Source organism: Equus asinus, chromosome X (assembly GCF_041296235.1).
Source record: "Equus asinus isolate D_3611 breed Donkey chromosome X, EquAss-T2T_v2, whole genome shotgun sequence".
NCBI classification, from domain to species: Eukaryota; Metazoa; Chordata; class Mammalia; order Perissodactyla; family Equidae; genus Equus; species Equus asinus.
This window is the reverse complement of record NC_091820.1, coordinates 137,008,087-137,021,530: the sequence shown is the minus strand read 5'-3', so window position 1 is coordinate 137,021,530 and position 13,444 is coordinate 137,008,087. Positions and strand designations below refer to the sequence as shown.

Genomic DNA, 13,444 nt, shown 5'->3' with positions numbered 1-13,444 from the left:
GATAAGAAAGGGAGGCCCAGTCTCTTGGATAGTACCCCAAGGGAGACTTTGGAAGCCTGGGGCCTCCCTCACGTATTAGCTTACTTGCATGGGCTACCATGGGATCCTGAGTCACTACCTAGAGCACTTTTTTCCAGCAAAAAGAACCTAAAGTTCAAAATCCATGTTCAGAACATGACCCCACCTGTGTGCTGGAGTTGGCTTGAAGAGCTTTATTTGACTTCCCAACATCCCTAGAATGTTGGCATTACTCAACAAGCCAGCCCGGGATAAGAATGGAGCCCAAGGCCTCTGACTGCCATTCCTGGCACTTAGCCTCCACATTCAATCCTCAAAGGAGACCCGAAATTTCTTTGCCATTGTCTCATCACTGCCGTGGCTTTTCCTATTAAACAGTGGATTATTCTCATTACTGGGGATTGGTGCAACTTGCGCCAGTGACTTCCCATGGCCATATCCCACTCCACACCAACAGCTGCAAGTGTTTGGGGCTAAGACCACGCTTCCTCCAAGGAGAGGCTAGGGCATCATTGCCCTCTGAACAGTCTCTGGCTCTTGCCATCCTCAGAATTCAGGAACCTGAGCCAGGACAAAGCCCGAGTATTATGTCCCACCTACATAGAGCACAGGAAAAATTCCCCCTCCTACCCCTCCCCCGGCTCTGAAACCAAGCAGGGCATCCTTCTAGCAAGCGACACCTCTGTTGGTAACCAGAGATCAGGTGACAGGGAAGTTGTCAATGTGATTTGTGACAGATCTCACTAATCTCATCCCAGGGGGATGAGTCAGGAGATTATCTTACACACATGGGAACAAACTTTAAGACCCAGGACATCTCTGCTTCCTGCTTCTAAACTGGTTTGGGCTGTTTCCTCATCTACAGTCTGACTTTTGGAAAAACAAGTTTAGCCCATAACCATCCATGCCCCATGGAGGTTTGGGAGCCAGCAGGGATCCAAGATGGAAGAGGATGGGCCGCAAGTAAATGTCATTTGCTCTTTATTATTATTCATTATCTTCTTGTACAGAAAGAGACAAAATTTAACAGCTAAATCAACAATTACAGAGAGAGAGAGAAACCAGAAGCAAGTTTGTTTGTTGCCCCCAGGCTCCAGTGAAATCCTGACATATCACTGAATGTACAGATTTCCCAGCTGACGTGGGTCAACACATGAATACAAGCACAGTTTAAAGTGGTACCAAAATTAATCCATTTCACAGTAATCATGTCTATAAGCTCAGCTGCACATATCAGGGCTTCCACTGTCACAAATTCACGATCACAGAGTGAAATAGCAGGTTGTGTTCAGGCCTGGGAAAGTGGCATCCATAAGGGGAGACAGATTGGGAGGCAAAAGCAGCTGTAGGATTTGTCCCAATCTTGAATTTCTGTGTTAATGCTCAGGCTGGGGGCGGGAGAAGGGCAGGCGCTGTTCACCGGTCAGATATCTCGGGACAGTGGAACAACTGTTGAGGCGTTGAGCCTGAGGGGTGTGCTGTTTGGATCTCTTTGTCAGAAAAATTCTTGCTAGAGAGAGACTCACCGCCCACAGCCTGCCAAAGGAAAAGCTGGGGCGAATGATGGGAGTGGCCGGTCTGTTAGTGAAACATCTGCTTTACAGAATATTTAGCAAGATACACAGTTATATTACTTTAAATTGCAGTCTAGTTCACAAACTATGTTATTCACAGGGTAAACAAAAGAGTAGAATGAAAAGCTGCAATACTCAACATCCCCACAATGGAGAGAGAACAAGAGAGCAACCTGTACAGAAAGAGCCTCACATGTGAGAGCTGCTGAACCCAAAACCGAAGGCACAGGGAAGGGATCCTAAATATCTTGAGCCTCATATTTGAAAAAGGTACTCACTTTAAACTAGATCCCTCTTACACACATTACCCTGCAAATTGACTAAAGGGAAGAATATTTCCAACATTTCTATGGAGCAAGAATCACAGATACCATGAATTATCTTAAGTCGTGATTTTCTCTAAGTTCTGAATTAGTGGGCTTCAAATTAATGGGCTTTTATCATAGTTGCAGGCAGTCTGATTACAGTACTTTTAAATTAGCTAATTATACTGATTAGCATGAGTAGAGTTCAGTGGGGAGGATGTGCTTGTTTCTGAATTGACGCAATCCTGAAATGGAGCTTCATTATTCATCAAGCTGAAAAGCAGCCGAGACCAGCAGCTTTGCTGCCCAGCTCTCCATCTCAGCCTTGAACGTGAGGGCACATACATGAGACACAGCACACACGCATACTCCTAGAAAGACAGAGCGGAGGTGAGTAAGAGAATCTCTCCTGATGATCTCTCTCTCTCGGACAAAAGAACAATCTAAAGGCAGTGTTGATTTTTTAATCCTTCTTGTGGGATGCCATTTGGTTGTCAAAAGATCAACCCTCAGCCAGAGAGGAACCATCTGGCCCCAACTCCTTAACAAAAAGACACTTTCCTGTCCTGAATTCCTCATATTCGGGCTACCAAAAAGACAACATCCAACATATTGGGCAGATTCCTGTTTTCCAAAGCACCCTAAGGAATTCACACTAATGGCAGTGGGATTCGCAGGTAGAAGAGGAGGCCCCTGGCCTCCAGGTCAGACTGCTCAGTGTTGTGTTTCCATTGGCCAGGGCGCCACGCAGCTGTGCTGCTGCTGCACACGCCGGGCACGTGTGCGCTCCACTCTTTCTCTTGTGCTTTCGTTTAGAAAACCCCAAGCGATGGGGAGCGGCAGGGGACGGACAGGATTGTGATTCTTGTTTTAAAAAGTCTTCAAAAGTTTTTTTTTGAAAACAAGTGACAGTCATATTTCAAGGAACTTTTTAAAGCCTTTTCTTTTTTTTTTTTTAATGAAAAATATCTAAATAACCAGCCCCGCCATTCCCAAAGTCAACAGTCAGACATCTTTCCACCAAAAAAAATATATAAATAAATAAAAGGGCCCAGGAGTGCTCAGATTTCCATCAGCTGCTGACACCCACAGAACAGGAGCGGAGGCTGGGGACACCACGCCCACAGGGCATGTGAGTGGAGGGTCCCACAGGGAGGAGTCCACCGGATGGAGTGGCTTCATCTTCTTCCAAAGCCTTTCGTGAATGGGGGCAGAAGGTGGTGACTTTGGGGGACTTTGACAGCTAATCTAGGCTTTCCTTGCTCAGGGCCCTGTCATCAGGCTCCCCAGCCCCAGGAGGTGACATGCCTCCCTTCAGACGGGAACTCTCCTGGTACAAATATAGCCACACACGAGCTATTGTTTCAGATAAGCATGTGAGAAAAGGCAACGTGCACACACGTACATACATACACACGCACACACATACACACAAGTCCAACAACAAAACTGTGGCTACTGCAGAGTTAGCATTGTATCAAATGAACGTCCATAAAAGACAGAATTTGAAAAGATATGTACAGGGCATTCGTGAAAGCCAAATTGCACCGCGAGGAGTTACAACCACTGTGTACTATACAGTCTTTTTTCTACAATATACTGCAAAAAACATCCCAGAGACCACGACGGCAACCCCACCTGGAAGCATCTGAACCAGAGAGTGCAGCACCTGAAGGACATGTGCTGCCCTCCACCGGGCCAGGCTCCTGCTTCTCGCTCTCTCCCATCTCCACCCAGCCGCAAACTACCCAGCAGCTTGGCAGGGAAGGGTTCAACAGGTGCCAAAGGCAGCAGACATTCCTTGGCATACTCCCTTTGGCTCTGGTCAGTGGGGCCCATGCTATCCAATCAGTGGGAAGGAGACACATAGGGATAAGTATCTTCCCCCATGCTCCCAAGTCACACGCAGGCACCTGCCTGAGGAAATGTTGGGAGAGCAGGGGCTGGTCCTAGAGCTGCAGGCTGGCCCAGGTCCTCCAACATGGCCGAATAGGATTGACTCCAGCCTCCATCATGGAAAAAGCAGGGGCCTTTTGGGCTGAAAATGTCTTTGCGAGGAAGGGCAGGAGTGCAGTGCTAGAGGCCCAGAGGGAGGAAAAGAGAAAGGAAGGAAAGGTGGAATGCCACCTGGTCAGCACCTCTGGCATCAGGGAGCTCTTGGGGGAGGGGGAAGGAGACAGAAAGTGTCAACTGGCAGGAGATTGACTCCCCAGGTTGAGACTCAACATCAGAGTCATATGAAGGCCTCCACTAAGACTGTTCCCCTATGACTTACACATTTCTAGAAGAATCTTCCTAAGGGCAAACTGCACTGGCTCCCTGGTGCTTGAAGCACTGCACAGGCATTAGCTCAGTCAGCCTCCAACGGGCCTGTGAGGTAGGGGGAAGGATGGAAAACCCTAGCCACAGGGTTGAGTTGTCCAAGCTGGTGGCCTCACTGGGATAAGAACACAAGCCTCCTGACTTGAAGCCTGTGCACAGGACTGGAGGGGCCTCCAGAAGTCATCTGTGGCCTGAAGGCAGGGCTGTGTTCGAAGAACGAGGCCCGAGGCCCGCCCTGGAGAGCTGTTTAGACAGAAAGAAGCTTGTCTTCTCACTGGGTTTTAACCTGCTGTGGTTGCTAATAGACCCTGGCTGTGCACTCTTTTGGGCCCCACAAAAATTTGCTACATTTTTTAAAGCACCACAGAGGAAAAATGGTTTGGCGCTGAGGCCAGGAGGATGGAGATGAAGGGGTGGGGGGAGGTGGTGTCCACAGCGTCTTTTGCTTGGTCCTTGACAGTCACGGGGCAGGTCACCTCTGCCCCACTGCTGTCCGAAGCCTTGCTGAAATGGGGAGGTGGACAGCTCCAGGGCCACAGAAAGGGGTTACTAAAAATGGCCCAGCACCTGGCAACGACAGAGCAAAGACCAGATGGGCCTTTGACCCAGGTCACGGACTTCCCTATCTCCCCCGCAAAGAAATTTCTAAAAAGGGACACTTCAGGATCTTCTCTCCAGGTAGGGCACCATCACTAAAGAGCAATCAGCCATCTGAAACTCAGTGCACCTACTCGTAAAAAGAGAAGTATCCTAAAAGTTCAAAGCCAGAGAGCACGGTGCTGAGGAGGCCAAGTTTGTGGGTTTAATCGTCCTGTGGGCCAGTCGATGTCACAAAGAGAAAACTCCAGCTCTCTGCCCCAGCCTGTACCCCAACCATTCAGAGGCCACAGGTTCCACAGGCAGGGTCAAGAGCGTCGGTTTTCCCAGGGCTATGATTGGGTTCATGCCAGTGGGTAGCGGTTTTAGCATAGCCAGTACATGTGTCTGGAGAGCCAAGGTCTGGGGGAGGCCAAGCACACTAGACCCAGAGCTACTGTCCAGGATGACAAAGTTCACATGGGCCCCCTGCTCAATCTGGGGGAGGTAGCTCTGCCAGCCAGGCCCCTGCCTCCCATCTTTCACACACCCTGTCCTCCTTCCAGGCTTCTCCAGACATTCCTTTTAACCTGGTCAGGAAAGTGGGGGTGGGGTTGGGAGAGAGGGGTGTCACAGATCTGTGCAGCTGATTTCCCTCAGCCTCTTATGAATGGCCCAGGTTATATTGTTGTGTTTTATTGTGTTCATTATTTATTTGTTATTACTTTTCATTTTTTCAGTTCTTGTCTTTGTCCTCAAAATGTAAGCAAGGACAGAAAGCACAGACTGTCAAGGAAATAGGGTACTGAAGGGCTGGCTTCTCTCGCTCACCTCTGGCCCAGGCTCCCAGACACAGGCAGGTCTCCAGCCAGCTGCGTGGCCCTGGGGCCCAAGCCTATGGACATTCTGGCCACAATCAACTCAATAGGGTGATTCCTTTGGCATCAGAGAAGCCAGTCCCTGACAGAAGGACAGGATGGCAAGGGTGCAGGGGCTTCTGGAGGAGCTGGGCTCTCTGGCCTGTGGCTCTCCCCAGGGGCTTTGACGCATGCGTGTTTCCTACCCCCTCCACCTATCTCTGACAACTGACTTCCTACAAATCCACGGTTAGGAAATTATTTGGCAACAAGGAGGCTAAGGCTGTTTTGTGGTGGCACAGTCTTTAAAAAGTTAAAAAGAAAATAGGAGACCCCTGAAAGAGGCTTTCACATTGGACAGGACACAAGTCCCACTACTTGTCTGAGCCAGGGTTGGCGGCCACTATCTCCTCATACTTCGGGGGTGGGTCGCTGTAAGAGACACTCGCCTCCTCACTGCTGCTCTCCTGGGGTGCAGTCACCTCCTCATAGGATGGGGGAGGGGTGGCACTGGACAGTCTGGAGAGGGCGAGCTCAGGGAGGTAGAGGGTGCTCTCGAGGCGGACTGTAGTTCTGCCCCCCCGACTGGGCCCTAGTGCCACCTGCGGGTTGCTCCCTGCCTCCCGGTGCCCAGAGGACTCCCCTTGGCTATGCACAGTGCCCCGGTACACCATGACCCGGGGCAGACTGTGCCCAGCGCGACTGGCTAGGTACCGGTTTTGAGCATACGAGGGGTGATGACGAGTGGCTTTCTGCAGCTGGCACCTCCAGATGATGAACAAGGCGATGACAATCAGCAATGCCACCCCTAGAAGGGGCACCACCACGTACATGGCATCCGAGCTTTGTGCGGGGTCTCGGACTGAGTAGACTGCATTCGGGTACCCCTTCCAGAACTCCATCTACAAAAGAATAAGAAAAGCCACTTATACTTACACACAAGAGTCATGCCCCAGGTGGACCTCAGAGCCCTTCAGCAAGTCAGGTATTATGTTCAGCGGGACCTGCAGCTGCTCCCCACCCTGCTCCAGCTGACCGGCCTATTAGAGAGCTATTAGAGAGGCTATGGAATGCACCAAGGACAATGGGCATGGCTCCCAAGTGAGGAGGTCCCCAGAGGCAGGCAGATGGGACTCTGTTCTTGTATGGCCCCACTGGCCCTGCCTTGGATGGGGCTGGCTTTTTCCTTCATTGCTTCTGATTCGTCTGAGATGCCAAGGCCTGCTCTGGTTATCCCTGAGACTAACTCTGCTCCCAGCCCCAGCCCCAGAGCAGTACATGCCGTTTTCTCTTTGTCCTCAAACACCTCCTTGACCTCCTCGTAGCTGCAGATCTCCTCCATGCACTCCCGCTCGATGGTACCCTGGCGCAGCTCCTCCAGGAACTCATTGGCACGAGGGAACCGCTTCAGGACCGAATGGGCGTTCTTGGCCTCCAGAAACACTGAGGAGAGAGCTGCACTGAGGCCTGGAATGGGGAGAGGCCCAGGGGCTCCTTCAGACCAGACTCAGCCCAGGCACAGAAGCACAATGATGGAAGGAAGCAAGACACAGCCAGCAGGCAAGACACCATCCCAGACATGGCTGGCCCTTTGTAAAAGGGATGGAAGGGCTGACTTTCTGTGACACCATGATGTATCTCCTAGAATCTCATGGACCCAACAAGACTCAGGCCTCTGGTGCTATGGAGGAATGTGGGATTCGACTGAGAGGGAAGTGTATGCTGCATAGGACCAAGGGGCACGAAGGATTTGGGGCATTGTAGTCATCAGTGAAAAAGTTCCCAGTATCTTCCACCTCACCTCAAAGAGTGAAAATCAGAGCCCTTATCATGAGAATTCATACCCCTTTGAAGCTGATGCTGGTGAAAAATACCAAATAGCCCCACAAGACTCTACCAGGGTGGGGTCCCTCCAGCTGAATGGCCACCTGTGCCATCAGCTTGCCTAGCATCAATAGCCTTGCCTGAGATAGTCTAGTACAAATGCAGGCTGGGGTAGATCAAGGGACTGGATGCACATGAACCTGAGAGTGCCTCTGGGAGGGCAGGTAGCAGGGTCTAGGTGGAGGATCTAAGCCTTTGTAGACTGGGTGCAGATTCCTCCTGCAAAAATGTCTTTGAGTGGCAGCTACATCCACCTATTGCAAAGGAAGAAACCCAGCTACGGTTAGGCTGACTAGCATGGTATGAGCTATGCACCCCCATAAACCTGAGCTGAGACTTTAGAGGATGAGAGAAGAGGTAACATCTGCTCCTGGTATTCCCCTGGAGGCAGGACTTCCTAATTCTCATGTCAGCCAGCCCCTCTTGGTGCCCAGGGAGGTAGGGCTTTGCCAGTAGGCAGGCAGGCAGGCAAGCACCCTTCCCCAGGCCCCACGGCCTGTCAGATTAGTTTCTCCACAGCGGCCTGGGTAGGTGCACATCTACAAGTGAGCACATGTTCCAGAAGGGAGTCAAAGAGTTGAGAGGGGAAAGCTGCAACCCAGACGAGCAGACAAGGGCCACCAGGACACCCCAGGGAAGGACCTGAAAGGTGTACACGCACCTTTCCCATGAGCCCCTAGGCACGGCCTTCCACCACTCAGCCTGGGCCCGGAAAAACTCACCTGCCATGGTGCTCCCTCAGATCCAGCGTCTCACTTGCCTGGCAAAGAAGAAAAGCAGAGTCACGGTGAAATCACACCCCCAAACCCACAGCGCACCCTCTTGGCCCTGGGATGTGACTCCCATGCCCACTGGCCTGATCAAAGTTCAAAGCAGCCCCTTAGGAGGCAGAGGCCCCTCTGTGCAGCCTCTCACAGTACTGCTTCCTGTCCTTCCCCGAGCTCTCCTCCAGAGCCCCCGAGGCCCAGCAGAGCCCAGAGCACATCTTCCAGCTATTTCCTCCAAGAACACATTCTGAGAGTCTAGAAGACCTAAGGGTTGACTTTTTTCTTTAAAAAAGAAAAACTCCTAAAGACCGAGGCTCCTCCTTCCTTGCTTCCCTCAACAAATCTTTGCACTTTTGAGTCAGAAAGGACTTCAGAGAGACAAGGACTTAGATGAGGTCAAGAAAACCAGCAGTGACAGAGACAGGACCCGGTTTTGGAACTAATTTTGCTCATGAGGCAAATCCCAGATACCTCTAATGACAAGCACGTTCCTTGAAAACAGGCAGTTAAGACGGCACCAACAACCATCTCCAAAGTCATGGCCCAAACCCAGATGACCTGCTGTGTTCATCTTCACCAGACAGGGTGGCAAGGATCTCCCGAAACCAGTCATCTCTCCTCTCTTTGCATTGAAGAAAACTGCAGCCGAGTACCAAGACATTGATTGACAGGATGAAAACTGAGATACTAACTAGACGCAAGCGTTGCCTCAAATGTGAGTTACCATCTGAAAGCCTCCTGCTCAGGAATTATCCAGCCAGTATGTAAACCACAGCCACAGCACACTGCCATCCCCAACACCCACTCTCACTCCTGCACAGATTCCAGAGCACTGGCCAAGCTGTCCACATCTGGGAGCAATCACTCCGCGGCTCCCCTCCCAGGCAGAAGCTCTGGATTTATGACTGACTGGATGCAAGACATGTGAATGGTGGCGCTCATTATGCTCCCCTTTTAGCCTAGGCTGCCAGGAAGTTCAGCGTTAACATTGACCATCAAGCACAGGCGCCCTGGAAGCCCAGCTGTTAAGCACATATGCTTGTCCCCTGCGACGTGGTATACACTTTTCTATTTACGTTTTCAGAGTCTTATGTCTATTTAAAATATATCTTCTAATCCTTTGGGCAAACAGGTAGAATATAAATCACAAATAAAATTAAAACTAAAGGAAAAACAGAAAATCTAAAATCTATCTATGGAAACACCATATTGAGGGGGCTTTTCTCTTTCAAACTCCACAAGAATCCCACCCAATACTATCAACGTGTGACTTTGTCAACAGATGGGCCTGCCAGTGTGAGAAAAGTTGACCCTCAATATTGATGAGAATAAAGATGGAATATAATCTCATAACCCTGCTTCCATTACGGATCTCTGAGGTTCCCCTAGAGCCAATGCCAGTCATGTGGCAAGGGTGTGGGTGTGGCATGCCTAACAGCAAGGTTTTTGATTGAAGAAAAATGGAGCTGTTGTGTCAGGGTTTGAAAAGAATGAGTAAACGCTTTACTAATAACTGAAGAGAGAAAAATATATGTTTCATTGCTTATCAAAGAGAACTGCAGTGTTTTTTAAAAATTTTTATGTGGAAAAATTACGTAACAGCTTACATATAGCCACCTCTTGTCCCAAACACACCCGACTTTGGTGTGTGCACACCCACACATATCACAGCCCGGAATGTGTGCTATCCTGACACCTGCAAAAGTCATTAGCTCATTTTAAAGCTTCAAACAAGCCAGGAACTCCCCAAAACAGCTCACAAGACATGGCCCACTCCATTTACAATTCTGTAGCCACCGTCACTGCTGCTGCTGCTGCTGCCAGGAGGCCTTCTGCCCCTCCTTCCCCAAAATTTAGCGCCTGCTTCTTCCCCTATAAATACACCATCAATAGGCCGTTACTATGGCAACAGTGAGGAAGCGTGAGGGCTCCACGACAGAGAATGCTGCTGCAGTCACGCATGTATATGTCCCTCCTGCCCCTGGTGGATACTGTAAGGCTGATTGTAGGCCGGAGGAATTTTTAACCCACTCCCCACAGGAACACAGCTGAATCCTGAAGCCCTGGAAAGGAAGGAAGGCAGGGACTGGCCACCACAAAGACCTTCCTTAACCCCACCCCAGGCTGAAGCTTCCGAATCACAGCACTCTGGGACATGCTCCCAGACTCCCTCGCATGGGGACTGGCGGCCATCAGAGCACCTGGTGTCCCAAGACGTGGCCTCCAAACCACTTCTCCAAATCTTAGCCCTTATTTCCCTCACTCAGAACTGATCGCTAGGAAAGCTTCTGTGATCTCCAGATCTCATGACTCATCAACCCACCCAGTGACACGGAACTCCCAAATTACGCTCTAACTCAAACTCTGGGCCCTCCTTGTCCCCTTCCACTCATGCCAGCCCTGAAAGTGCCTGTCCTCGCCCACCGTCGCCCACCACCAGCGCCCTGCCCACCAACTCCTGCTTTTGGCTCAGCAACACTCTTCGCCCGGGTCTGCTCAAGACCCCCAACGCCTTGGCCGGGCCCGGCCTCCAGATCCTCCCCCAACAGTGCCCCGCGCCCAGCTCGGTGGCCCTGAACACCGAACCCTGCCCTCGGGGCTGGGGCGCCCAACCCAAACGGCCTCACCGTTCTCCGGGGCCCAGGAGGCGGACGCCCTGTTTGCGCACGCAGCCCGCCACCTCGCTGCTGCGCCTCTTCCAGCAGGGCCCCTGTCCCCGCCCACCTGCTCCCCGTCGGCCAAGCCCCCCGGCCCAGCCCAGCCGTTTCCTCCCTCCCTCCCTCTCCGCCCCGCTGCCCTCCCGCCGCCCCCGGCGCCCCGTTGCCTGCCCGGCAAGGGCCAAAGTGCTCCTGGAGCTCCCACCCCTCGCATTCGGGCTCCCAGGCCCTGCCCATTACCTCGGTACCCCCCTGCCCCTGCTCTCCTCTGGGGGCTCCGCCGCTGCCCGCCCCCCACACCCAGCAGCGCCAGGTCTGGCCTCGCGCCCCGCGCCTTGCGCGCCACCCTCGAGCGCCACGACCACCGTGCCCCGATCGCCAGGCCGCGATCGTCGCGCCGCACCGCGCACTCGGCCGCCAGGCCCAGGAGAGGAGAAGGGGTGGGGGCGACGGGAGCGGGCCGAGGGGGTAGGGAGGGCGGGCCGGCAAGCTGGGCCGGAGGGGCGGCGGCGCGCACCGAGCACCGCGCGCCCGCGCCCCACTCCGCCAGCGCCGCCCCTGCCCCCGCCCGTGCCGCCGGGGGGCGGGGCCTGGCCGGCGGGCCCGGGACGCGGCAGGGACCCTCGGCCGAAGGCGTGGGCCTCGTCGTGCCCCCCGGCGCGGGCCCTCGGAAGCCCAGGCGCTGCAGCGGGCTCAGGTAGCCGCGCCCAAGACCAGCGCGCCAGGCGTCCCCGCGCAGCCCACCCCCCTAACTGTCCCCTAGCCCAGCTCACCTGTCATTCCGGCCGGCCCGCCCCCGAGTGCTAGCCGAGAAAAGTGAGGCGCAGGCCAGCAGCCTGGGCCCTCCTTGCCAGGGCTCCAGCGGGCCCGCAGAAGAAGGGCCGGGTCGAGGCCGCTTTCTGCCAATGACTGGGTGATCTTGGCTCCGTCACTTACTCCCCCCACCCTGCCCCGGGACGGCAGACTTCTCTCCTGTCAAATCTGGGAAATGGGGAGAATCCTGCCTCGCTCGCGGGGCTGCAGCAAAATAAAGGAGGAAATGAGCTTGGAAAACCCTTAAGGCACAGAAAGGGAAGAGGAAGGAATCTCCTGGGGCTGCAAGGGGAGCGTTGGCGTGGGGGCCCTCAAGAGGCTGCACTTTGGGAGGTTCAGCATGACAGGACGAGACGCTGGTAGCAAAGAAATGGCACTAGTCCAGGAAGAACCACACGACGTGGTGGACCGCTAAGAGAGGGCAGGACGTTTCGAGGGAGCTCAGGGTCTGGGTCTGCCAGAGCCTGGGCAGAGGCTCCTGCTGGGGTTTCAGGGCTCTTTTTGTTTTCTGCTCCTCTGGAGCCCAGCCAAGCCCAGCCCTGGAGTTGGCGCCCCCCTCCCCATTTGGTGTTTTTGGGCAGAATGAGCCTGAAAAGGCGTGTTTGGAACTACCCTCTCCCCCATCCCAGGCAGAGAAACCCCAGCCTGTCCTGCCTACTGCGGATGGACGGAGGGACGGGAAAATAGGGGGGCAGGCCTCCTTCACCGGGGATGGAGCCTCTCCCAGTCCAGCTCCCAGGGCTGGGAGGAAGTAGCCTTGGCCAGAGCTGCGCTCCCCCTCTTCCTCCCCTTCCCCTGCTCCCAATGGAGCGTTCCCTTCCATCTCTGCCTTCTGTTTTCAGACTCCCCCATGGCTTGCTTGCTCTTCTGTGGCTGCAGGAGCCCTCCTTTCCCATGACAGACCCTCTAAGGTTACCCCCATAAAAGCAGGAAGAGTGCACCCCTTGGCCTGTGAGGTGGGCTTCCACAGAAAAAAATCAAGATAATCTGGGGAGGAGAATAGGGGTCCTCTGGTGCCCAAAGGGCTGTGTATGTTTTAGAGGCGTCCTCAGTTCAGGGGGAGAGAGCCTAGGCCTTGGCTGGGGTTGGAAACAGTTTGGTGCTCTTCAGGAAATTACTTCCCGGATCTCCTACTCCACCACTATGATTGCATTCTGATCATAACCACCATGTTCACAGGCTACTTCACACAACTTTCAGTGTGAGGCAAGGATCTAGGGCTTCCGCTTTCCTCCTGGCACTCCCACCTAAGCTTCTGGCTCCAGCAACACTAGGCTACTTCTAGTTCCTGCTCGGCCCAGAATGCCTTTCCTCCCACTGTCAGCCTCTGTGTACTTGTATTCATTCTTCTCACATAGTTCAGATGACATCTCTACTCTGGGTCCTGCAGGATTCTCCGCCCCCACCCCTGTTGACTGTTCCATTCTCAGCGATCTGTCTGCAGAGACTATAAACACGGGGGCCTCTGTGGACACCAGGGGTGAGAAGGATTAAGAGCAGCTCCTCTGCAGTGTGCTGCCTGCTTTAGCCCTTTGTAGTACCACAGATCAGCTCCAGGATCTTCAGCAAGTTGACTTAACCTGTCTGCATCTCAGTTTCCTTGTCTGTCAAGCGAGAATGACAATAATATACTGCCTCAAACAGTGGTGAAGGGCAAATGGGATAATCATG

The 13,444-nt window shown here is 53.2% G+C and overlaps 1 protein-coding gene across 7 annotated transcripts; it reads right to left on the bottom strand.

Annotated features, from left to right (window-relative positions):
• Positions 1-963: 963 nt before the first annotated feature.
• On the bottom strand, positions 964-11,898 carry PRRG3 (proline rich and Gla domain 3). 7 transcript variants are annotated; one of them, XM_044763787.2, is made up of 4 exons: positions 11,734-11,898; positions 8,259-8,296; positions 6,935-7,119; positions 964-6,554 (listed from the first exon to the last, which is right to left on the bottom strand). In XM_044763787.2, exons 2-4 carry the CDS (start codon positions 8,263-8,265, stop codon positions 6,027-6,029), a joined length of 720 nt encoding a protein of 239 aa, XP_044619722.1. In that variant the 5' UTR covers positions 8,266-8,296; positions 11,734-11,898; the 3' UTR covers positions 964-6,026. The 7 variants fall into 7 exon arrangements, with proteins under 7 accessions (XP_044619722.1, XP_044619724.1, XP_014702470.1 ...); XM_044763789.2 differs by having other exon boundaries at positions 6,935-7,095; positions 11,734-11,896; XM_014846984.3 differs by lacking the exon at positions 11,734-11,898 and adding an exon at positions 11,201-11,532.
• Positions 11,899-13,444: the final 1,546 nt, after the last annotated feature.